Below are 26,256 nucleotides of genomic sequence, written 5' to 3' on the forward strand. Positions count from 1 at the left end.
AAAATCACATAAAAAAAAGTGTCACTGTGGCATTTGTTGTGGAGTAGTATTTTGTTTTTACCAAAACCAAAACTGTAATGAAATACTTTAACTTCAAATCTGTGAATCAGCTCACTGAAATGCCATTCAGTCAATTTATCCTGGACAAAATTACATGTCTTCATCCACAGTTCAGTGGAAACAAACATAGCATATCCCACATTAATGAAACAAACTTGTTTCTACAAAAAAAAAACAACAACAAACAAACAAACTAAAAAACAACAAACAAAAAAACAACAACACTGGCTTCATTATCTATAAATATTCTTCTAGTCTCTTTTACTACTCTTTTGGTAATCAGTATGAATCTCCAAGATTTAGAAAAGCCTCCCTGTTAATGCCTTCATCTGAAGTAATTCCAAAAACATGAGATGCAGCTAACATTTTCAGACGTTTATATTCATCAGCTTTGGATATGGAAGTTTTTTGTTTCCTGTTAAAATGGTAAATGGCCTGCATTTGTATAGCGCTTTACTAGTCCCTAAGGACCCCAAAAGCGCTTTACACTACATTCAGTCATTCACCCATTCACAAACTGGCAATGGCAAGCTACATTGTAGCCACAGCTGCCCTGGGGCGCACTGACAGAGGCGAGGCTGCCGGACACTGGCGCCACCGGACCCTCTGACCACCACTAGTAGGCAGACATGGGGTTAGTATCTTGCCCAAGGATATTTGGCATGCAGCCAGGAGGCAGCCTGGGATCGAACCACCGATCTTCTGATTAGTGGCTGACCTGCTCTGCCACCTGAGCTACAGCCACCCCACCCCAGACTTCATTATAGTCATACATTATATGGAGATTTTTTATTAACATTACAGGGAGTGCAGAATTATTAGGCAAGTTGTATTTTTGAGGAATAATTTTATTATTGAACAACAACCATGTTCTCAATGAACCCAAAAAACTCATTAATATCAAAGCTGAATGTTTGTGGGAGTAGTTTTTAGTTTGTTTTTAGTTTTAGCTAACAAGCTGATCTACAATACGGCAGCAGTGATCAGTGAGATGCTTGGCTACAAGTTGAACAGCCACAAGGAGCAGTACCCTCCATGGAGAAGGAGGCTAGAGGGCAAGATCAAAGTAGCACGGAGGGAGGTTAGCCAACTAACAGAGTTGCAGAAAGGTGCGACAAAGAAAGTGCATAAGAAATACAGCAAGCTGTCCATACCTGAGGCCTTGGAAACTGCCAAGCAAAGACTCACAGCCTTGGCCAGTCGCTTGAGGAGGTACACCAGAGAGATAGAAGGCAGGAGAATAAACCAGCTGTTCTCCACAGAACCAGCAAAGGTGTACTCTCAGTGGCAAGGGAACAATAATAAGAGAACAGCACAACCAAGGCTGGAGATGGAGCAATACTGGAAGAGCATATGGGAGAAGGACGCAACCCATAACGGCAATGCTCAGTGGCTAGTGGATCTGAGGGCAGACCATAGCGACCTCCCTGAACAGGGTCCAGTAACCATCACAGTGGCAGATATCCAAGAAAGGGTCTCCAGTATGAAGAGTTGGACAGCACCAGGGCCCGACATGGTTCACGCCTACTGGCTAAAGAAGCTGACTGCACTCCACAAGCGTCTGGCAGCACAAATGAACCAGCTGCTAGTTAACGAGGGACACCCGGAATGGCTAACCGAAGGTCGGACGGTCCTGATCCCCAAGGACCCCAAGAAGGGACCGGTCCCCTCCAACTACCGACCAATAACCTGCCTCAGTACTACATGGAAGCTCCTGTCAGGCATCATATCGGCTAAGATGAACAGGCACATGGTACACAGAAAGGAATTGGCAAGAATACCAGAGGCGCAAAACACCAGCTACTGGTAGACAGAACAATCAGCCGAGACTGCAAGACCAGACTGACCAACCTGTGCACTGCCTGGATTGATTACAAGAAGGCCTATGACTCAATGCCCCACAGCTGGATACTGGAATGCCTAGAATTGTACAAGATCAATGGGACCCTAAGAGCCTTCATCAGGAACTCAATGGGGATGTGGCGTACAACACTAGAGGCCAACTCCAAGCCCATAGCACAAGTCACCATCAAGTGCGGGATCTACCAAGGAGATGCTCTGTCCCCACTGCTGTTCTGCATAGGCCTGAACCCCCTCAGTGAGATCATTAACAAGACTGGCTACGGATACCGACTACGGAACGGAGCAGTTGTCAGCCACCTCCTGTACATGGATGACATCAAGCTGTATGCCAAGAGTGAACGAGACATCGATTCACTGATCCACACTACCAGGCTATACAGCAATGACATTGGAATGTCGTTCGGACTGGAGAAGTGTAGGGAGAGGGAAGGTAGTCAGAACTGAGGGGATTGAACTACCAGAAGGCAACATTGCAGACATAGAGGACAGTTACAAGTACCTGGGGATCCCGCAGGCGAATGGGAACCATGAAGAGGCCACTAGAAAAGCTGCAACCACCAAGTACCTGCAGAGGGTCAGGCAAGTCCTGAGGAGTCAGCTGAATGGTAAGAACAAGATCCGGGCCATCAACACGTACATGATCAGGTACCCTCCTGGGGTAATAGGCTGGCCAAAGGAGGAGATAGAAGCCACTGACATCAAGACAAGAAAGCTCCTTACCATGCATGGAGGGTTTCACCCCAAGTCCAGCACCCTGAGGCTGTACGCTAAGCGGAAGGAAGGGGGCCGGGGACTGGTGACTGGTGAGTCTCAGCACCACAGTCCAGGATGAGACAACAAACATCCAAGAATACATCACGAAGATGGCCCCAACTGACCAAGTGCTCAGTGAATACCTCAGGCAGCAGAAACCCAAGAAAGAGGAGGGAGACAAGGAACCATCATGGAAGGACAGGCCCCTGCACGGTATGTACCACCGGCAGATAGAGGAGGTGGCTGATATCCAGAAATCCTACCAGTGGCTGGACAAAGCTGGACTGAAAGACAGCACAGAGGCACTAATCATGGCAGCACAAGAACAAGCTCTGAGTACAAGATCCATAGAGGCTGGGGTCTATCACACCAGGCAAGACCCCAGGAGCAGGCTGTGTAAAGATGCCCCCGAGACAATCCAGCACATAACAGCAGGGTGCAAGATGCTAGCAGGCAAGGCATACATGGAACGCCATAACCAAGTGGCCGGCATAGTGTACAGGAACATCTGTGCCGAGTATAACCTGGAAGTCCCGAGGTCAAAATGGGAGATTCCCCCAAGGGTGGTGGAGAATGACCGAGCTAAGATCCTGTGGGACTTCCAGATACAGACGGACAAAATGGTGGTGGCTAACCAACCGGACATAGTGGTGGTAGACAAACAGAAGAAGACGGCCGTAGTGATCGATGTAGCGGTTCCGAATGACAGCAATATCAGGAAGAAGGAACACGAGAAGCTGGAGAAATACCAAGGGCTCAGAGAAGAGCTCGAGAGGATGTGGAGGGTGAAGGTAACGGTGGTCCCCGTGGTAATCGGAGCACTAGGTGCGGTGACTCCCAAGCTAGGCGAGTGGCTCCAGCAGATCCCGGGAATAACATCGGAGATCTCTGTCCAGAAGAGCGCAGTCCTGGGAACAGCTAAGATACTGCGCAGGACCTTCAAGCTCCCAGGACTCTGGTAGAGGACCCGAGCTTGAAGGATAAACCGCCTGCAGGGGTGTGCTGGGTGTGTATGTATGTGTGTGTGTATGTATATATACTCCCCCCCCCCCCCCCCCCCCCCCCAACATTTACTTCAAATTGTTTACAATTTGGGATCTCAGTGTTCAATATATATATCTCAAGTATGTCAAAAAACAAAAGGGAATTGTTCTAAAAAATAACCATAACCTGAAAGATGTTTTTCATACAGGCCAGTAGCCCGAGGGAGGGTCTAAGCTTGCACAGTCCTTGTGTAATTTACTAGGGGATGGAACATAAACCATGGGCCTTTTTCATTGTTTTGTTCATTTCTTTTTTAAATAATCTAACTTTTTGTGTTTGCTCTCCTGGTTTGCCATTTATCCTTCAAGTATGAAAGGCTTTGAGCTAAAAGGGAAAAGCCTCTTTTCTTTTTAGTGCTTGTTTATTTCGAGTTATTGTCATGTTTGTGAAAATAAATTTTTCATTTGGAAAAATGTCAACATGTGGTCATTTTTCATATATGTATTATAAAACACACAACTACATATTAGTTTGTTTGATTTTTTTAAACTTAGACCAGTGAAATACAATAACATTCATATTTAATTTTAAGTACATTTTTGATGAAGTTCAGTTTACAAAATTAAGTAGTTTGAACAAAATTTTGGATTAAATGACCATCTATATTTCAGTTACATTGACCAAGCAAGTCAATGTTATTTTTTTTGTGTGGTTTTCACTTAACCTTACATTTGTTTTGTTTTTTGTGATTAATATTTTATTGTACTTTTAGAACACTACAGTCCACCGCAGAGACAGATTACATCACATAAAAAAAACATCAGCACAGCAGCAGAACAGTAGAGAATACCAAACCAAAATGGGGGGGGGGGGGCAAACAAAGCAAGAGATAAACAAAAACATGAAAAAAAACAACAACAAAAAACAAACAAACAAAAAAGAAACAAAAACAGCCAGCCTTTGACTATGTGGGTCTTGCTGCATGCCAAACTCTGACATCCCTGAAAGTGCTTTGTCAGAATTCCAATGTCTATCCCACTCTAAGTTCTAGTCTGTTCGTTTTATTCTGGACAGATATGGATCCCACTTCAGATGGAAACTCTCCACTTTATTCAGGAGCCTGTATAAGAGTTGTTCTAGTGCAGTGAGTCTCCCTAATTGAATATGCCATACAGAGACAGGTGGGGTGGAAGGGGCCTTCCACTGAGAGATAATGAGTTTACGCCCCAGCATCAATGCAGTCTGTACCCACTCAGCAGCCTTAGGCGGAGCATATTTAAGGAGTGATGGGTCCCCCAAAACAAATAGTCTTGGTGAAAAAGGAATATCCCATCGTATGATTGATTTGATAAAGTCATGTATCTCAGTCCAAAAGATTTGGGTTTTAGGACAGCTCCAAATCACATGGGTCAATGTGCCTACCCCAGTCTGACATCTCCAGCATTCAGGGGACTGTATGAGGTTCGCCCTATACAGTCTGTGTGGCGACCAGTAAATTCGGTGTAGTAATTTGAATTGGATTAGTCTCGTTCTAAGTTCCCTGGACACCTTTTAACTATTCTGCAAAATTGTAGTCCATTCCTGATCTGTAAAAGCCACACCAAGGTCAGATTCCCAAGCTAACCGGAGAGCGGGTAGCCCTTTACTCGTGCCCTTAACAAGCATTGAGTAATATTTAGAGATTTCACGACCCCCCCCCCCCAAAAGATTTTTTTGATGTAGCTGAGATATTCAATAGTTGGAGGTGGTGTGGAGGAGGAACCAAAGGTTTTGAGCAATAAGTGCCGGAGCTGCAAGTACCTCCAAAACTGACTTTGTGGCAACTGAAACTGTGCTTTAAGGTCGTTGAAGGACTTGAGAATTCTCCCCTGATACAGGTCTCCGAGAACAAGTAACCCTCTCTGGACCCACAGTCTCCAGAAAAACGGCGACTTATTAATGCAGAGTTTGGGATTGAGCCATATGGAGGCCTCAGTATGAAGGTGGGAGTTAAAATTTAGTAGCAAGGCCACCTTCTTCCAGACCGTCTGGAGAAAAGAAAGAATGGGGTGGGTTTGTATATCTGGTGGGAGCTTGGTGGTTAAAATGTGCATCAGAGGGAGTGGTGAGCACAAAGTACTCTCCAGACTAAGCCATGGGGGGGCTCGTTCTGGAGGGAGAGCCCAGTGAACCATGTGTCTCAGACTGAAAGCATAATGGTAAAATAGTAGATTTGGGACCCCCAGGCCACCCGACTCCACTGGTTGCTGTAGCTTTTTAAGCTTTATTCTAGGGCGTCTGTTATTCCATATGAATTGGTTGCATAATCTGTCAAATTGATGAAAATATTTTGATGGGATTTCTAGCGGGAGTGTTTGTAGTAGGTAATTAAATTTTGGAGCACAATTCATTTTGATGATGTTAACTTTACCCCAAAGGGTGAGAAACAAAGGGGACCATCTAATTATGTCGGTTCTGAACTTGTCCAATAGGGGTTCAAAATTAGCCTGAACTATGTTGTATAACAAACGGGGGAATGTAATGCCCAAGTATTTAATACCAGTCTGAGGCCAGCTGAAATCCCCTGGCTGGAACAGGGTTTTGGGGCAGAAGCCTGTCAGAGGGAGCGCTTCAGACTTTGACCAATTTACCCTATATCCTGATATATTAGAGAACCGGTTAATAATTCTTAAGAGAGCAGGTAGAGAGCGTTCTGGCTGCGATATTAGGACCAGGGCGTCATCAGCATAGAGCATCAATTTGTGATTATTATTGTGGACCTGGATACCTGGAAAATCAGGTTCTCTACGTATTGTCGCTGCCAGAGGCTCTAAAGCTGAAGCAAAAAGCAGAGGACTCAGTGGACAGCCCTGTCTTGTACCTCTGTGGAGGTCGAAGGACTGTGATATAATACGGTTTATTAGTATTGATGTTGTAGAGAAGTTTGACCCACCTTAACCTTACATTTGTTTTTAACTCATGAGTTCTGTTATATTTGCTCAATTTTTTCGTGTTTGTGTAACTACTACAATTATTCATTTCAACTTAATTTCTTTAAGCTTTAGTTATTCAATTGATCAAGTATATTGAACAGTTTTGACTGGTTTCCAATCTACTCAATATTTTTAAGTGTAAAAGTGTTGCATCAAAAATGTTAAGTAAATGTGAGTTTTAGTTTTTAGAGTGCATCACCTCTTTTCCAAGTGTCCTATTCCACCCACTGCACACACCCAAAGCAAACAACCTCATGCAAATAGAATACACCATATTTACTCAAAAGCAAAATGAAGCTTGAACCACTTGCTGAACACAGGGTATCTGATGGCCTGATATCATACCAATGTTCTCTAGTGTTCTCTGTCATTCAATATTCTCACTGCGATCCTCCTTTTCTTTAATTTTTTGCTCCTTGTTATAATTTCTGTTGGGAATTCGAGTGATATTGTGTGATGGAATTGTGCAAAACATATCTTAGATATTGTCATGGTCCCCGTGCCTGCTCAGCTGGCCCTGTGTGGCTACATGTTATGTTTTGTCTTTTCTCTCTCTCCTCTCTCTCTGCTCGCTGCCTGGGCGGAGCTCATTGTGAGCTCCCGGCCTCCACCACCTGTAGGCAATCACCTGTGGCTCCTCACCTTGTTTGCTCCCGCTACTTAAGGCAGTGACTGAGAGCACCTCGCCGCTGGACTATTGAATAACGCTCGTCAGTGCTACTTTAGCCTCAGCCAGTTTTGAGCTCTGTCCGTGAAAGTTCCGTGCTAACCCTTGTTCTCTGTATGCAGATTTCTCGTGTTTGGTTTGGAGACTCTGGATGCTTTTCCCGACCCCGCTCTGCACCCCTGGGAACCCTGGCCCCCTTCTCCTTCACCTGTATATAGTGCACCTGGAGTGTGTAAATAAACCTGTTTTTCTGAGATTTCAGTCTGCGCCGAGTCCTCCCTGCTCCTCCGTGACAGATATCATAGTTTTTAAAGAAAGATTTAAAAATCATTTGATCTCAAAATCATCTAAATTGCCTATAGGTGTGAATGGTTGTTTGTCTCTGTGTGTTAGCCCTGCGACAGACTGGTGACCTGTCCAGGGGATGGACATAGTTATGATTAAGTGATAATGCCTGTGGTAATGACTGCTTCCCTGCTAGACAACAGAAGTAATGTTTTTAATAATTGTTAAACTTGTGATGTAGTGAAAACCCTACTTACTCTAAAGTGAGGCCAGTCATCTCTGAAAGGTTTACAAGATAAATCTTAAAGGTCAAAAGGGGATCAGTTTTTCTTAACTGGCTTGGCGCATTTCTCCAAATATTAATCGCTCCCGCAACAGTAACACATCATGTTTGACCACAAAAAAACTCCAACCCAATTTTCCAACTCAAATATGCAAAGTTTTCATGTCAAAGAATAAGAAATTGTCACTAAAAACGAGAGGCTAATCTGATACTGTGTAAAAAATCATGAATAAAATATAATAAAGATAAAAAATATAAAAGATACACAGAAAATATCTTTAGTTTTATCCAATATCATTTCAGAGTGTGATGTAAATCTTGTACTCTGGCTAAGATGTTCGTTAACCTATAATCTGCATAATGTAAACTGTAATTTTTGTGGTGTGTTTTAAACTACAGTGGTGTGAAAAAGTATTTGCCCCCTACCTGGTTTCCTTTTTTTTCTTGTATGTTTGTCACACTTAAATGTTTCAAATCATCAAACAGGCGACATAAGTTTGGATTTTTTCCCTCTTAATAATAAACACCTTCATTAAGAAACTCCATTTTGTTTACTTGTATTATTTTTGTCAGATTTTTTTATTTGTTTGCTGTTCTGAAACACTGAAGTGTGACAAACACAAAAAATGAAAATGAGGAAGGGGAGCAAACTTGTCTCACCACTGTATGTTGGTCCTGCAATGCAATTTTTTGGTGGTTTTAGGGTAAAAAGATCGGGCTATAAAAAATGTTTCCATTTTATGACTAAAATAAATATTTTCTTGCACTTAAGATTTATTGAACAGTACACAATATCAAATACATGCATTCTTTTAGAATCATTTCAGATAAGGAAGCAAGAAAACTAAGTGATATATTAGATGCATCACAATGTGCTGGAGTAAAAACGCAGTTGTGGGACTGCAACCGGAGTCAAAATAAACAATGTGACCACCAGTGAGCTTTAATAATTGATAAATTGTCAAACGAGCAAAATCCCAAATACATGCCCTGCAAAGGCCAGGTTTGTTTGCTTATAGAGATATTGAAAGGGCTATACACTTCAGCTTTACAGTCATTTAAAGAGCTTCCTGCTTTTGCTTTACAGTCATTCACAGAGCTGTATGCTTTTGTTTTACAGTTACTTAGAGGGCTGCATGCTTTTACCGTACAGCCGTTTAAGGAGCTGCACACTTTTATCTTACAGCTCCAGAAAGGGCCCCAGGCCTTTGCTTTACAGCGCTCCAAAGAGCTGCATGCTTCTGTTGTACAGCCGTTTAAAGGGCTGCACACGCCCCGAAGCAGTCCAGTTAAACGTAGCTGCATGCTTATGCTGCACAGTTAAAGGCAGCTGCATAACAAGAAGTGTCCTATGCCCATACTTTAGCAGTGCCATAACACTATCAAAGGTTTCTTCCTGATCCTCAGTGTTACGTTTTCAAACAGTATTAATCAACATGTGTTCATACAACAACTGGCACAAATCTTTCATTAATACAATGGTAGATATCCATCCATCCATCCATCTTCATCTGCTTTATCCGGGGCCGGGTCATGGGGGCAGCAGCCTAAGCAGAGAAGCCCAGACCTCCCTCTCCCCAGCCACCTCCTCCAGCTTATCCGGGGGAACACCAAGGCGTTCCCAGGCCAGCCGAGAGATATAATCTCTCCAGTGTGACCTGGGTCTGCCCCGGGGCCTCCTCCCAGTGGGACATGCCCGGAACACCAACCCCAGGAGGCGCCCAGCAGGCATCCTTGTCAGATGCCCAAACCACCTCAGCTGGCTCCTTTCGATGTGGAGGAGCAGCGGCTCTACTAAGAGGCCCTCCTGGATGGCCGAACTTCTCACCCTATCTCTAAGGGAGAGGCAAGCCACCCTTCGAAGGAAGCTCATTTCCGCCGCTTGTATCCGCAATCTCGTTCTTTCGGTCACTACCCACAGCTCGTGGCCATAGGTGAGGGTAGGGACGTAGATCGACCGGTAAATTGAGAGCTTCGCTTTTACACTCAGCTCCCTCTTCACCACGACGGACCGGTGCAGCGTCCGCATCACTGCAGCTGCCGCACCACTGCAGCTGCCGCACCACTCTGTCTGTCTACCTCCGGCTCCCTTCTCCCATTACTCGCGAACAAGACCCCGAGATACTTGAACTCCTCCACTTGGGGCAGGAACTCATCCCCAACCCGGAGTGGGCACTCCACCCTTTTCCGGCTGAGAACCATGGCCTCAGATTTGGGAGGTGCTAATCCTCATTCCCGCTGCTTCACACTGGGCTGTGAACCGTTCCAGTGCGAGCTGGAGGCCTTCACTCAATGAAGCCAACAGAACCACATCATCCGCGAAAAGCAGAGATGAGATTCTGAGGCCAACGAAGTGAAAGCCCTCCGCCACTTGGCTGCACCTAGAAATCCTGTCCATAAAAATTATGAACAGAATCGGTGACAAAGGGCAGCCCTGGCGGAGCCCATCACCCACCGGGAACGAGTCCAACTTATTGCCGGCAATGCGAACCAAGCTCTTGCAACGGTTGTATAGGGATCGAATGGCCCGTAGCAATGGGCCAGACACCCCATACTCCTGCAGCACCTCCCACCTCCAAGGGACACGGTCGAATGCCTTCTCCAAGTCCACAAAACACATGTAGACTGGTTGGGCAAACTCCCATGCACCCTCAAGTATCCTTGAGAGGATAAAGAGCTGGTCCAGTGTTCCATGACCAGGACGAAAACCGCATTGTTCCTCCTGTCTCCGAGGTTCGACTAGCGGACGAACTCTCCTTTCCAGCACCCTGGCATAGACTTTCCAAGAGAGGCTGAGGAGTGTGATCCCCCTGTAGTTGGAACACACCCTCCGGTCTCCCTTCTTAAAGATGGGGACCACCACCCCGGGCTGCCAGTCCAGGGGTACTGCCACTGATCTCCACGCAACATTGTAGAGGCGTGTCAACCAGGACAGCCCCACAACGTCCAGAGCCTTCAGGAACTCGGGGCGGACCTCATCAACACCAGGGGCTCTGCCACCAAGGAGATGTTTAACTGCCTCAGTGACCTCACCCCCGGAAATTGGCGGGTCCTTCCCCTCATCCCCAGACTCTGCTTCCTCCTCGGAAGACGTGTCAGTGGGACTAAGGAGGTCCCCGAAGTATTCCTTCCACTGCCTGACAATTTTCTCAGTTGAAGTCAGCAGCGCTCCGCCAGCACTATACACAGTGCAGGTAGAGCACCGCTTTCCCCTCCTGAGACGCCTGACGGTTTGCCAGAATCTCTTCGAGGCAGTCTGAGTCTTTTTCCATGGCCTCTCCAAACTCCTCCCACACCCGAGTTTTTGCTTCAGCCACTGCCCGAGCCGCATTCCGCTTGGCCTGTTGATATCTGTCGGCTGTCTCCGGAGTCCCACAGGCTAACCAAGCCCGATAGGACTCCTTCTTCAGCCTGGTGGCTTACCACCATGGCAGGCACCAACCACCTTGCGGCCACAGCTCAATGCAGCAGCTTCGGCAATGGGGACGCTGAACATGGTCCATTTGGCCTCAATGTCCCCAGTCTCCCTCAGAATGCTATTGAAGCTCTGCCGGAGGTGTGCGTTGAAGATCTCGCGGACTGGGGCCTCTGCTAGACTTTCCCAGCACACCCTCACTATGCGTTTAGGTGCACCAGGTCTGTCCAGCGTCCTACCCCGCCACCTGATCCAACTCACCACCAGGTGGTGATCAGTTGACAGCTCAGCCCCTCTCTTTACCCGAGTGTCCAGAACATATGGTCGCAGGTCTGATAACAAAATCGATCATCGACCTGCGGCCTAGAGCGTCCTGGTGCCACGTGCACTTATGGACACTCTTATATTCGAACAAGATGTTCGTTATGGCCAAACTGTGCACAGAAGTCCAATAACAAAACACCACTCGGGTTAAGATCAGGGAGGCCATTCCTCCCAATCACGCCCCTCCAGGTCTCGCTGTCATTACCCACGTGAGCACTGAAGTCTCCCAGCAGGACAACAGAGTCTCCAGGTGGAGCACCTTCCAGGGACTCTAAGAAGGCTGGGTACTCTGAACTGACACTTGGCGCATAAGTGCAGATGACAGTCAGGACCCGTTCCCCGACCCTAAAGCGCATGGTAGATATATTTAACCTAAATATATGGGTCATTTGATTTAAACATGCAAGGTAAATGCTTAACACAATGACTCCACTATATAAACCCTTCATTGTGAGTATGCATAGTATATATGAGTATATGTTATTAAACACAATTTATGAGAGTAACTATAATTACATGTCTAGTGTATACAGGTATATATGCCATAATAAAATTCAAAACACATTGTCGGGGGAGGAAACTCGAGAGACTTAATGAAAACAAAAAATCAAAGCAGGAATTCAGAAATGTGCACAGAAGTAAATAAAATGTAATACACTTAAAATAATAATAAAAAATAACACAAAAAAACCATCAACCTAAACCCAAACTGTAATATATTCATCGATAATTCCAAACCCAAAAAAAGCAATATGGCAGGGAGATGACAGAAGTAGCTGATAATTTTCTACAGCTTTACTTACACCTATTTCTCACTATTTGTCATTTACACACATGCTATAACTGCAAAAAAACAAAAAAAAAACAAAACCAAAAAACAAGTATTTGTATTTAGAAGTATGAAGTAAAAGTGTTAAATATCATTTCTGTGTTGGATAAGGCTTAATGTTTAACTGATAAGTATTACATTAAAATAAATGCTCCCATCCAAATGAACCAAGAGTATACACATCAACTTAAAACATTAAATTATGATATTTAAAACATGCAACAAAATCAAAATGCTTTTGGAAACCGTAAGCTCAGACTCTTACAATTAAAACCATAAATCTCAGGTTTGAATGGGGAAATGCATTACATGCCTTTACGCTCTGCTACAAGTGATCAAAAACATACTGCATTTTTTTTTTTTTAAAAAAGAAAGAAATCAAAGCATGATTTAGACCCTTGTGATTAACACCTTATTATTAGCAGTTTTACCTAATATCTTAGTTAATAAGCAGTTTTAATTAATATCTATAATATTCAAATGCTCTGTGTATAAAATTCATTAAAAGTCAAAAGTACACATCAACATAAAATTAAAAGAGAGCAAAACAAATATTATTGTGACAGTATCTAAAGACCTCCTGTCTCTATCAGTGTTTCCTCAGGGATGTTCTGTGGGTCATCAGGCCTCAGCTGTTTCTGTGGAGCAAATCACATCAGCTTCTGGATGGATCAGTTGTATTGTAAATAAACACATTGTTCACAGTAATAAGCAAAATAGTTCATGATCAAAGCCCTTTAAACAATTTGTGAGATTTTAAGATTTACACAGTATGGTTTGTTTTTTTTTCATCTTGACCGCCATTAAGTTCATCATAATGTTTCTTCACCACCTGAAGATGATCTGAAACATCTAAAAACAAAGTATTTGTATTCATTAAATATTTATTGTTAGTGTTTGTATTGAGAGGATTCCTAATACTTTATATATTCTGTTTACCTGGCAATGAGCAGGTCTCAGTCTTGAGTGAGAAGTCAATGGATTCCTTCATGGTGTTCTCCAGTGTCCTCAGAACAGTTTCCTAATTTATTATCAAACCCTTTGTTAGTTTTTACAGCGGTAACTATTGAATCCAAGAATAACTGGACAAGAGATAAATTATTGACATGATATGTGTTTCAAAGCTACTTCGACATTTTTGCGCATCTCACCAAAATCAAGAAAATACATTCATATAATTTGTTGATTTTAAATTGTAACAAACCTTCAAATCGCTCAACTGCTCCAACATGGCATTTTTTGCCTCTTCAAACATGTACTTCCTTGAGTGCACATGCCTTTCAATAGTGTGTCTCATCTTCTTCAGGGTGCCTCGTCCTTCAAATGCTGCTGCTTCTACAAGGAGACAAAAAATATTTATGCACAGTTGAATGGAAATACAGTGGTCCCTCGCTATAACGCGGTTCACTTTTCGCAGCCTCGTTGTTTTGTGTATTTTTTTTTTGTGCAATTTTGCATGTTGTATTTTTTTTTTTACAGCACATTGTGTTCTGCGTCCTGATTGATTGACAGTGGTCTACAGCGAATCTCATGCTGTGTCTTCTGTACAGTACAGAATGCGCTCAGCTTGTCAAATGTACATAAATCTTTGATCGCTAACAGTGTAACTTTGAAGTGCTGCACTTAACGTAAGTTTTCTCTCCAATAAACATAAAAAAAAAATATGATGAAGCATATCTTGCCTTTGGACAGACATGGCCACTCTGTGTGAGGATCTTAATGTATTCTACGCTAGATTTGACACAACGAACACCACAAGACCGAACAGTGTACACACCGTGGATGACGTCAGTGTGCACACTGTCTGAGGAGGATGCGCAGATGTGATTCAGGAAGCTGAATGCACGCAAAGCTACTGATCTGGACGGGATCCCCGGCCATGACCTCAAGTCATGTGTGGCTCAGCTGGCTGAAGTGTTTACACACATCTTCAACCTTTCCCTCTCTGTGTCTGTAGTCCCAGCCTGCTTCAAAACGGCCACCATTGTCCCTGTACCCAAATCCAAATCACCTGTGCCCGCCTCCTGACCCCCCGCCTCCTGCCCGGCTCATCGACAGACACCCAGCCTTCACTGTCCAGCATATCCTGGATGTGCGGCGGCGAGGTAGAGGGCAGCAGAGCTGGGCAGATCGTTGATATTTGACCCTGTGATGATTTCTGACTTTTTAAGGTCAGAGGTGTGACCGGCCGCAAGGAGGCATCCAGTGTTTTTCAACAGAGCCGGCTGTTCCACCTCTGGGAGGAGCCACCGTGTTCCTGCTCATTGCTCTCACCTGTGGGTAATTAAGCCATCAACATATAAGGCCGGCGCTCTCAACTTCTCTTCGCCAGATTCTCACCTAACCACAGTTAGTGCAGACCACCCCTGTATTTTGTACACGTCATAGCAAACTACCTTGACGTCATAGCAAACCATACCTGAACTTATTTCAGTGGCTCTGACCCTTCCCTGGGACCCAGCCATCCAGTCTGACTCTCCCTTTGGCCCAAACAACAGTTGACACTTCACTGATTGTTTATGTAGCTCAAGTCGCAGAAGCGCTCCTTCATTTTGCTTTTGTTCTTAGCGCAAGTTAAAATACACAGCTCAGTTTTGTAGCCTTGTTTCCTTACACTTATTGTGTAAAAAACAGCAAAAAACATTTGGGAACCACTACCGTAATTCATTTCTTTCTTACCTCTATAGCATTTTTTCATATTATCCTTGATTGTCTCTGTCAGACTGTTGTAGATCAGTTTCTTTTGTGTGAGGATGGTTTTGTTGAGCTTTGCCTTTATTTTCTTTTCCTGAGAAACATGAAATATGGATTAACATTATTTAAAACAACATCAAGGTAAAATACGTACTAGTTCAGGGTTTAAATGACTTTCTAATAATAGATAAGCTATCAGGGTCATTAATAGGGAAGTTCTTTTACCTCTGTCTGGAGAAATATCAATTGCAGTTCAACATCTTTGTACTTTTCAATCAATGAATCAGTGCTGAGTGAAAACGCATCGATGGCGCCATTAAAATGTCCACATTTTACGTCATTTCTGAATGTGGTAAAGATATAGTTTATAATGGCAGTATTAGCAAGTTTATAATATAATACAATTTTATAATATAGTGCAATTTGGATACATGTATTATACATATTGGTGCTGTTCAGAATTAGATTATTCTCACGGGAAGGTCTTTCTGAATTTTTCATCAATGCTTTCAGTCAAGTAAGATGCTAAAGTCACGTTGAGGTTTTTTGGTTTTCCTTTTTTTGGTTTCTGGATCCCATCATTCCTAACTGCAGACTTTAGTGTCCTGTGAAAAGCTCCGTCACTCATTTTCTGAAACAAAGGAGTAGTTTTGAATTTTTTGTTTAAACATGGTAACAAAGTAACCTGTTTTTGATCTAATTGTAATTAAAAACATACACTGGGGTGTAAGAAGGACTTCAGTTTTTTTTCACATAAATTTTGGGATTTTTCAACTCCCTCACTTAGGCGTTGTTCAAAAGCTTTTATAATTTTTTCAATTGCTTTTTTGACTTGATTAAGTTGGATGAACAACTTCCCCTCAAGGAGATCATACAGATCGTTTTTTTGTTCAACCTGAAAAAAAGAAAGATCATTATTTAGGGCAGTAAAACATAACATATTGGTTCTTTACTCATTTTTGAGGGGATCTTGACAAACTCAGGTTTTTAACATGAAGCTCATGCATAAGTTCAGTCAGATAAGTCTGTCATCATTCGACTGCCTCTGTCTATTCTTCAGCTCACTTCCATTTTCCCACACTATCGACCTCATTACTCTAGTCAATGATTTTTTTTTTCTGCAAGCAAGTTTTTGCTTGCAGCAAAACAGCTTCTGTTCTCTGTGCTTTTATCTGCTCTTCTGTCATTCTGCCTTTCAGATTCTCAATCATGCAACTCGCCTCCTCCCCATCATGCATTTTTATGAACTTTAAAAAGATTATGAATGAGGCTTTATTGCCTGCTCTTACCACTTCTCTTATTGTGGCTCCTTGAATCAAAGACAGAATTCCATAAGCTCCAGACACATAGTTTAAGGTCTCTGAATGAGTGTCATTTAGATTTTTCAAAATTTCCTTAAGTTTTGGTATTTCTGTTAAAAAATTGAAAAGGACATGAATCTGAGCAATACATTTTCTGTTACACAAAAACATACCTTATGTCGCTGTATGTTCATTCATAAAGTGACTTCACCTACCATTGTGATCTGGATTTGCATTCTCCCCTTTAAGGAACTCTGTGGAGCTCACTGTGAAGACTTTGAAACTATCCTCACTGAAGTGATTCTGAGAACATTTTTGATGGTTAGTTTTTCTTTTTGGGGCAGAAGATAGAAGATATTTGTTTTAGATTTTGCTGTCAGATTATAAATTTACCTTAATTAATTTCCGCCTTTTGAATTCATTCATCACTGCACTCTTGATTTTCTTTCTTTTATAAAGGAAAGAAAAATTGGATGTAAAATTAATTTACTGTTAGTATTGTAATGGAAAATTTTGATTATTCTCATTTAAGCTGTAAGCATTTGAGTGCATACTCAGTTGTGTTTTTAAATATATTTTGTAAAGAATATTATACATTGCATATTGTGATATTAGGACCAATATCTCATAGAATGTAATAATAATATATTAGACATTCCTTATAATGTCTAATAATGTTTTATTAGATGAAAATAAGCAATATTAGCATACCTGTAAAATCGCAAATGATAGTTCTAAAATTAATTTGTCATTTGTATCAAAGTGTGGCCTACTACAATGGGAAACCTTAGCTTCTGTTGTAATGGACATCCTCAGTCTTAAATTAACATGAGTGAAGTGTATGATCACCATGTGCATCTGTGCCAATCTTTCTTTGTAATTTGCATTTTTGGCGTATTTGACTTACAGATCATCTGGGTTTTCATGATCTGACTTGGTGCAGATAAAATGAATTTGCTGACACTCGCCACCATTTCCCAGCAGGCTACTGGCATTTTCCAGGATCTCCCAGGCTTCTTTTTCTGATGCTGCTTGATTCATTTCAGTCACAATCCAGACAGCTGAACAACTGGCAACAAACTGGAAATGAAATAAAAGTATGTAAATTATAAATAACTAATGCTTTGATGAAAGATGACATGACTTCTGTGAATTACCCCTGTCCACATTCTATCTCTGCTTCTGTTAGAGTCACCATTTGCAGGAAGGTCCACAAGTGTGACATGATCAAGAAAATCATTGTCTGGCACTTTGACAGTCACACACTTCACAAGCGGCCAGTACCACCTCTTTACTTCTTCTGTCTCATTTGACTCACTTCTTGTGTATTTCACAAATTTTTCAGACAACCCTTCAGCCTGCAAAATAGTAACAGGATGAATTACATTAAAATAAAGACATTTTAATGTATGTGCTCATAACAAAGGTTTTATAAATTGCATGAAAAAGACGTTTCTTTTTTTTAATAAAAAAACAAAGCTTTTTTAGATTTTACTGTGGATCACACTAAGTGGACTGGTTATTATATGGTGCTCTCTTCTACTACATGGGTGATCGTGGCTCAAGAATTGGGAGTTCATCTTGTAATCGGAAGGTTGCCGGTTCGAGCCCTGGACAGTCTCGGTCGTTGTGTCCTTGGGCAAGACACTTCACTTACTGCCTACTGGTGATGGCTAGAGGGGCCAATGGTGCACTATGGCAGCCTCGCTTCTGTCAGTCTGCCCCAGGGAAGCTGTGGCTACAACTGTAGCTTGCCTCCACCAGTGTGTGAATGTGAGAGTGAATGAATAGTGGAATTGTAAAGCGCTTTGAGGGCCTCAAAAAGCGCTATATAAATGCAATCCATTATTATTAGTATGTAAACATTTAAAGCACTTTTTACAACTTGCCTCATTACCCCAAACACTTTTTTCTAGGTATGCTTTTTCTAGCTAACATTTACAAATATTCACACTCTGATGGATGCATTGAAGATCAACTGGGGGTTGGTAGATATTTGGCATGCAGACTCAGGGGAGCCATGGATTGAAGCTCTGATTAATAGGCGACCTGCTCAACCTCCTGAGCTACACCCACTGAGGCAACAGTAATTGCATTAGCATGTGAATTAGTAGCATAGGCTAATGAATCTTTACGGTTTTATGATAAGCTGAGCCAGTCAGCAGACTTCAAGTCTAAAATACTGTGCTATGTTTTTTTTTGTTTTTTTTACTTCTGTATACAAATGTGAAACTCTTGAACACCTCCACAAAGAAAACTTCAAGCTCAACAGTAACAGGATAATCAGACAGCAACAGGATAGCGAACCATAAAATTTTAACCACCACAATTGTTACTTGTTTTTTTTCCCCCTGTTTGTTGGGTGCCAAACATTTTGAATGGAATTTCTCAGGTGGCACATCAACACATTGCCGACATATATCTGCTCAGCAATACACTGGGGCAACATCTGCTTCACCAGTGCTTTTTTTCTGTCTGCACTTTCCAAGGTAGGGAGGCATTAAATAGCATTGACATCATCTTTATGCTGAAAAGGTGCAGCATCACCGTAGCTTAACACTTCTTTAGTGACTTCCTACTGCTCTCTATGTGATGTTCATAAGCCACACATTGATCTTGTATCTCACCAAAACTGTGGTCTAATATATGCTTTAAACTGCAAGTATTCCTATGTTCTACAGGAGAAGAACTTAATTTTATTTTGGTCTGTATTACTGCACACTTACTGAGTCACTTTTCAAAATTTTTGTCTTGGATGTTCGAAACTCTGGAATATCTATGAAATATTTGTTGTCCATGAGGTTGTGAGGGGATCTTTCTTTCCACTCTTCTCCATACAGCGCTGATAACTTTTCATCAGCATCAAAAAAGTCATCATTACCACCACCACCATCATCATCATCATCATCATCATCATCATTATCGTCGTTGTCTTCAAGAACCTCTTTTAGTGACTTCAACTCACTTTTCCAATCCTTAAAAAAATAAAATGAAATTGCATCTTGAGTTTTGCAGCTACATTGTAGCACATTACTTTACTTCAAGAATCACTGTGTTCATATTTCATTCTACCTCTTTTGTAATGAACTCGATGTGTGCCTCATACTTTGATCCACTGGTAGCCTCCACCTTTATCATTACTGAGGTACATGCACTGACACTTCCAGAAGGCAACAGGCCCTTCTTATTTATGATGGCATTGATTAAAGAGCTCTTTCCAGCCCCAGTTTTACCAAAGACACCAACCAGGTGCCTCTTTTCTGTCTCCAGATCCTTGGTTTTATCCCTGTTGAAAAAGTTTAAATATGGATTAACTGATCCAGTCTCAGAAACAAACTGAAAATGTGGCAAAATCAGAAAGATTTGTTTTTGAAAATTTGTTTTTAAAAATCATTAGAATATTTATTGTTGTCTTTTGTTTTATTTTAAAGTCTCTGAAGACTACATACATGCAAAACATGAAATATTAATCAGTATTCAAAAGCTACTGATCACCTCTAAAAACTGAGATTATGGTTTCTGGTACAATTCACCTTAATACTGGAATGAACTGCATCACAGCTGCATGTTGAGCTCTGATTTTAAATCTTTAGTATCTCTATTATACCAAATTACAGCAAAATGTTCCTCCATTTCTTTGTTTCTTTTTGGTACAACTTACTTTCTAGCATTTTTGCCCCCTTCCTAATCTTTCTGAGACATGTTGACATCAAATACAATATGACCTTATTTTTTTCTTAAAATGGTGCATTTTCTCATCTTAAGAATTTGATATGTTTTTGTCATCTATTGTCAATACACTTTCAGAGTAAAAGATTTCATGAATGTTTTTATTTTCATTTGACAGATGTCCCAACTTTCTTGGAATTGGTTGGAACAACATCCAACAAAAATAGGAAATCTTTTTTACTCACTTTAGGAAAGCACTGAGCTTGTCACGGCCATGTAGTCCTTCACTGACATGTTTCATTATGTCTTTGACATCAGACAGTATTTCTGTTTCTGTCAGAGTGAAAGTGAAGAACTAATAAGTAGGAACCAGGAACCAGTGTAATGCAAAATGTGGCCCACTGATATCCAAAGCAGGAAAACGTGTGAGGATTTTCACATGTTTATACTGTATGGCTATTTTTTTTTTAAATGCCCATTAGTATTTTTCATTATATATTTATGTATGTACCTGACTGTGATCCTGCTGTACAGTTGTATTGTTGTTTAGGAGCTGGTTGCCATTGGCTGAACTCACCCTGAAGATGATCTGACTTTCTCTTTCTTTTTTGGATTTCTTTTTTTTTTTTTAAAGAAAGAGAAAAAAAAGAACAGTTTCTCTCAAGATTGAAACTTCTGATAACACAGGTCAACAAAATTTCTTTTTGTAGTCATCAGAAACCACAATACACTTTTCTAAACCAGCTTTTTAAATTATGACTAATTCAAAGTTTACTAAAACTAATAATTTAAACTAATTATAGTTTGCAATGGACTTGCATGCAGTTTTTATTAAACCGCACGGACAGATCAAGTAACTGTTTCAATATTTTCATTGTGAAGTCAGATAGATGCACACTGTCGCATAGATATAATGATCAGGGTCAGTCAGCTACCACTGTTTCTTCAAAAAGAGATTTTCTTGTGTATACTGTGTCTGGATTGTCAGGCAATGGATCATCATGAGGAACAGGCCTTACTGCAGAATCCAGGCTGGGATATACAATTTTGTGCTTATTTTCAGCTGAGAATCTTGTATTGGCGCGGCAAAAACAGCAATCATTGATGATCTTGTGGTTCCTGCCACATTATCGGGACTTCAAATGGTATTGCTACCCTTTGTAGATTTAGCCAGTCATGCAGTCCATTGGAACACTTAGTCCTGCTCGGCCAGTGGAGAGCCAAAGTACAATTTATATATCTTCTTAAGGTCTGTGGTAATGGGGCGACATTATGCTTTCAAACTTATCTCTGATGATTTTGACCTGTGTAATTAAGTTTAAAAGCTGCAAAAATACTACTGTGAGAATAAACATATTAGATGCAATAAAATGAGAACGACAGACATTTTTCTTACCCTTTTCACTTTTGGATGGCGAATCCTGAGGATGAATAGAAATATTTGACTTTCATGTTTGAAATTAAACTACTATAGTTGTACATATATGCATAATTGAATTTATACAGGAAATTATAGCACCTGTATAGGGACACATTGCTCTTTAACAAACTTAAAAAAACAACAACAACAAAAACAACTTTCACATGCACTTTTTACAGTGTGCAAACCATGTAAAAATAAGTATACAGACTTACATTCTCCAATAGTACAACGATTAAAACATGAAAACCTTTCATATCCTTTCCTCTCAATAAACATGATCCCATGAGTCAATGTTTCTGCCTCATTCAGAACCAGTGACACAGACCTAGAGACCAGTTGGTAACCACCAGCTCCTAGAGTAAAATGTGTGCTCAAACATGAGGCAACTACATCAGTTTAGTGTTCAGTGGAGGTTGTAAGGATTTTAGGTTGCCGGCTGGTCTCTAGGGTTGTGTGACTGGAGCTTTACTTTGACTTAGGTCACCTTAGTGTATATGTATGACAAATGAAGGCATGCTGGTTCATTATCTGAAATTCAATAATCCTTAGCCGATCCAAATCAGCTGTTTCTTTAGACTCTTGTTTGCAGAGCAGGTAAGGTTAAGTGCAAATCAATGTAAAATGAATACTTTAAAAATGTAAGTTACAATACGGATATTGAAGAGGAGTGTCATGAAACATGAAACTTACTTCAACAGAAATATTAACTGCTTGCTTTTGTGGTTGAGTTGTATTTTGCTCTTCCTAACATAATGAAAACATTGCAAATCCATCAGCAAAAAATAAAAGAATTTTTGTGAATAATATTGCTATCACAGATACATTGAAAGTTAAAGTAGTTTGCACATAATAATTCTACAACAAATTTATCTGTAAGCATTAACAAGAGTGAGATTTTTCCAGACAAAAGGAAAGAAATGTTGAAGGATTTATTTACCTTTAACAGCTTTAGTTTATTGTTGAATTTCACTCTAGGTCCAGCTTTTGTGATCAATTGATTAATTTCCTGATCATCAAGATGATATAGACTTTCCTCATCAATTTCTTGAGCTGTAATAAAATTAAATAGCAGAAAAATTTATTATTTATAAAATTACTTGAGAAGTACTTTTTTTTTTTTTCAGGAGATTCCAGTCTTAGGACATTTTCTTTTGCTTACACATTTTGTGTAGTAAATATGCAAACCGCAAGTGATTTTCTACTCCCCAAGCATAGACAACATTCAAAACTGATCATGCTATAGTATGAACACCATTTAAATGTGTATTAATAGGCCTTATTTTTCAGAGTTAAGAGAACGTATAAGTATCAATAACTGTAGCCATCACTAATTCACAGTAATATTTACCTTCAAATGCCTCAATCCATTCACTTAGTTTCCATTCAGTCAGTTTGTTTCGCACAAAATCATCCATGACCAAGAATAGAAACTGTAAGATAAATTGTAATTTCTGATCCTGTTAAGGTGAACGAGCGGACTCAAGCGCAGATCTCTGAACGGTTTCAATTAAAGAGAGTTTATTTACAGTGACACCAGGCGCTTTAAACAACCGTGCAGGGCAACTGGTGCTCCCGGGAATCCAGGGAAAAGTGAACACGTCCAAAACTCCTCTTCTCACTCGCCAGTCACTCACACGTCCTCTTTGTATGATACACGACGTCCACATACGAATATCCTAACTCACGACAAAGTCAAGGTAAAACAGGCAGGGGACCAGGAGGGTCTGTACAGGGGGAGAGAACACAAATTTGAGATCCACGGAAACACGACTACGGAAAGCGCGATATACCAGAGACAGCCTGTCAGTTTTTGGCACAACACCTGTACTACACTGACTTAAATGGTAAAACGATATGTGACAAGTAGCACAGAGCCGCCGCCCTGCCCAGCCGGTGAGTGCGTAGGCAAAGCGCGTGAACCACTGACTGTAGAAAATGTGGGCGACCTGACAGCTTCCCATAAGGCTGGCTATATTATAGATCATGTGAGATTATAATATTATTTTATGCCATGTTAGACCCTTAATTAAAGATTGTGAATTATTATGTAGTTTTAGTTCATTCTCCTGAATTAGAAGGTGATAACTATTGCATCTGTTAAACTGATTTGCATTACATTAGACTGCTGATTTATTGTGAATGGATGATATTGTTTTCTGATGCATTATACTGCTGAGTTATAAGAAATACTGTTCGCAGAAAGTCATCGCCTTATTTGTCTGATTAGAAGAGAACAGAACATGCTGGAGTTTTCTGCCCCATCTCAGCAGGAGCAGATAACCAGGGAGCCAAGGTCGTAGCTTAGGCGCTGTGTGAGAGAAGGAATGTGAATGTTTAGGCTTTTATGATTAGGGGGGGGGGGGGGGGGGGGGGGGGCACTAGAGGCTATAAGAGTTTGATCAATGCTCCACCATTTTGAGATCTGATGCTGTCTGCGTACGGTGTCCATCTCCCACGCGTGTGATCATTAAAATCATCGTTTGACTCAACCCGGCCGGACCAGTGTTGTTATTGTGGTTTTTTCCTCTTGTATCCATCCCCAATATTTGAATCCATAACAATCATAAACCCCCTCAGATTTTTTTTCTTGAGTTGCATTCTGCTATTTTAAGTAATTCTTATCACATTAATTTGGGTTTAAGGGGTCGTTTTTCTCATAACTTTATTTTAATAATTAACTAGATCAAAGGTGTCGAACTCCAGACATCCAGGGCAGGTGTCCTGCAGGTTTTAGATGTTTTCTTGATTATGTAAACCGTGAGAAGCTTACATATCTTGTGCAGAGCGGGCGTATTCAGTATGAACTGGTTTTAAAACTGTCAAAACGAGTTGAGCATTAAATTACACTAATGGATGGACTGATGGATTATTGCAGTTTTTCTAAGTCTAACCTGCTTCTTAAGATAATACATGATTTAATTTGCTACTTAGCAATTGTATTACATTAAATATGCATAAAAAGCAGTGCTAGCTAGCAGTTCTTTATTTTATTTAAGTAAAAAGTCCTAGTTGATTATCTTGATCTATCCAGTTTTGTCAATGAAAAAAGAGTAATTTACCTAAGAAGCTTATAAATGATCTATGAAAACATGGCTTGCTCACAGTTAATGACATAGTTAGATATTGTTGTCTATTCAAGACTTTAATAGAGCTCCGTAATTTAGGTTTTTAATGTTGAAATACTTTGTCCAGCTGTCGTGGTCTGTTCATTGTTTGTACATTTAAAAAAAAAATCAAATTGTGTATACGGCTGTTCAACCAGAATAGACCTTTGTTAGTAAGCACCAGAAATTCTGTTGGTTTAGAAATATTATGTTTTAGATTAACTGGTGACGGTCAAGAGCTACTGCCGACAAACCGGGAAGTAATTAAATATTTCGTTTTTTTAAATTATTTCATTTCCTCGTTTGTTTTATAACCACAACAAAGTCTGCTGCTGCTATGCTTTTGGGAAAAAAGAGAATGTGAGTACGGACTCGCGATTTGTACAATTGGAATGCCAGCGTACTTGATGATGTCACAGGTCTGGAGTTTTTACTGCCGTCCCCTCTTAATTTAACTGTGAGTAATATGTTATGAAGCTTAACTTTAATCACAGCCAAACCGGTTTACTCAGGAAAAAATAAAACACTCAAATAAACCAAACATTAACATTTAGAAGTGATCTAAGTGACTTATATATCATGTTTAACCTCAGTAGTGAAATCTCTATTAATAAAAATAGTGTACGTGTACATACCTTAATAAAAACAAGCAGGTGAGATGTTAGAACGCTTTTATTTTTATTTTAGTGGACACTCAATACAATAGACAGCTACTGGGGTTTGGGGTTTGTTTAACCTGAGTAGCGAAAATACCGCAGGGGGGTTGAAAACGATGTGTCGGGAGTCCGCTGTTCTCGCCGGTGTTCCAGATCAACTGGCGTTTAGATCAACTGGCGTTGGTCGAACAGATGTGTTGCAGTCTTGCGTTTCAGGAGCTGCTACCGACAAACCAGCAAAAAAAACGCCAAATGTGTCATCTGTGACACTTGTGAGGTTGTCTCAAACACACTCCGTCAGTCTTGATGCTGTTGAACAACAAAATGTATAAAAATGTGGCGAGTTTACCTGGTGATATCCTCACGCGCGACGCGATCGCGAAAACAGCAAACAAGTAACACCACGCCGATGTTGTTCACAGGACAGCAAGAGTAAACGATCGGGAGACTCTTGTCGTCGTAATCGTCCCCCTCGCACGGTTTATTTCTCCGAATTCAGCGTTTTTGCTTCACAACTACAGCGTGCTGTTTACTTTGTGCACTAACATGGAGTCGAGTCAACCAGCGCCACCTCTGGCCAAGTGCCACAGCCTACAGCCAGATCAACCTGTGACACACATCTGCAGCACGTTTGAATTCGTTTCATGCACATTTGTACCTTTCAATTGTGTCTGTTTGTGCGTCATGCAAATAAACCTTTGAAATGAATGAAATGATATCATGTATTTATTATCAGCCTACATTTGTACAAAATGCCAAATTATATACACAAAGTCATAGAAATCACCACTCCAATTGGTCATCATGATTTTGATATTCTCTTTTTCCATAACAATGAAATACGCCTTGGACAAATATGACACATCAATATTTCATTAGTGTTGTAACATCACATCCTGTAAGCATCGTCTGTCTGTGTCTTTTCCCTGAAAATGAATATTTCCAGCCAATATAGGCAATCCATCAACATGGCT

At 41.0% G+C, this 26,256-nt stretch overlaps 3 protein-coding genes across 7 annotated transcripts in view; 2 read left to right on the top strand and 1 right to left on the bottom strand.

Moving 5' to 3' along the window:
* Window positions 1-26,256, top strand: part of LOC309705469 (nuclear GTPase SLIP-GC-like) — a 154,780-nt gene that overhangs the window by 16,537 nt on the left and 111,987 nt on the right. The window lies entirely within an intron of this gene.
* On the top strand, window positions 971-12,796 carry LOC309705492 (uncharacterized protein; the record flags this gene model as incomplete). The annotated part of the gene is made up of 2 exons (XM_082531372.1): window positions 971-7,342; window positions 7,422-12,796. One exon carries the CDS (start codon window positions 971-973, stop codon window positions 1,868-1,870), a length of 900 nt encoding a protein of 299 aa, XP_082387498.1. The 3' UTR covers window positions 1,871-7,342; window positions 7,422-12,796.
* Window positions 13,182-23,417, bottom strand: LOC309705470 (nuclear GTPase SLIP-GC-like). Of its 4 annotated transcripts, XM_082531325.1 has the most exons (21): window positions 23,049-23,406; window positions 22,871-22,952; window positions 22,460-22,572; window positions 22,213-22,266; window positions 21,496-21,520; window positions 20,611-20,715; window positions 20,345-20,432; window positions 19,503-19,716; window positions 19,157-19,405; window positions 17,588-17,788; window positions 17,338-17,510; window positions 16,824-16,878; window positions 16,646-16,733; window positions 16,419-16,540; window positions 15,848-16,024; window positions 15,606-15,760; window positions 15,355-15,472; window positions 15,115-15,223; window positions 13,640-13,770; window positions 13,375-13,456; window positions 13,182-13,287 (listed from the first exon to the last, which is right to left on the bottom strand). In XM_082531325.1, the coding sequence occupies exons 1-21, from the start codon at window positions 23,187-23,189 to the stop codon at window positions 13,199-13,201; spliced, it is 2,571 nt and encodes an 856-aa protein (XP_082387451.1). In that variant the 5' UTR covers window positions 23,190-23,406; the 3' UTR covers window positions 13,182-13,198. The 4 variants fall into 4 exon arrangements, with proteins under 4 accessions (XP_082387451.1, XP_082387452.1, XP_082387453.1 ...); XM_082531326.1 differs by lacking the exon at window positions 16,824-16,878 and having other exon boundaries at window positions 16,646-16,761; window positions 23,049-23,417; XM_082531327.1 differs by lacking the exon at window positions 22,213-22,266 and having other exon boundaries at window positions 23,049-23,405.

This window comes from Aulonocara stuartgranti, assembly GCF_965226115.1.
Source record: "Aulonocara stuartgranti genome assembly, chromosome: 4".
NCBI lineage: Eukaryota > Metazoa > Chordata > Actinopteri > Cichliformes > Cichlidae > Aulonocara > Aulonocara stuartgranti.

What these genes read in the sequence shown, in the direction of transcription:
- LOC309705470 (XM_082531325.1), bottom strand. Translation starts at nt 23,189, where the DNA reads ATGTGGACGTCGTGTATCATACAAAGAGGACGTGTGAGTGACTGGCGA. An exon ending in ATGGATTGAGGCATTTGAAG is followed by an intron (nt 22,573 to 22,870) that starts GTAAATATTACT and finishes ATTTTATTACAG; the next exon opens with CTCAAGAAATTGATGAGGAA. An exon ending in TGAGACCTGCTCATTGCCAG is followed by an intron (nt 13,288 to 13,374) that starts GTAAACAGAATA and finishes CTTTGTTTTTAG; the next exon opens with ATGTTTCAGATCATCTTCAG.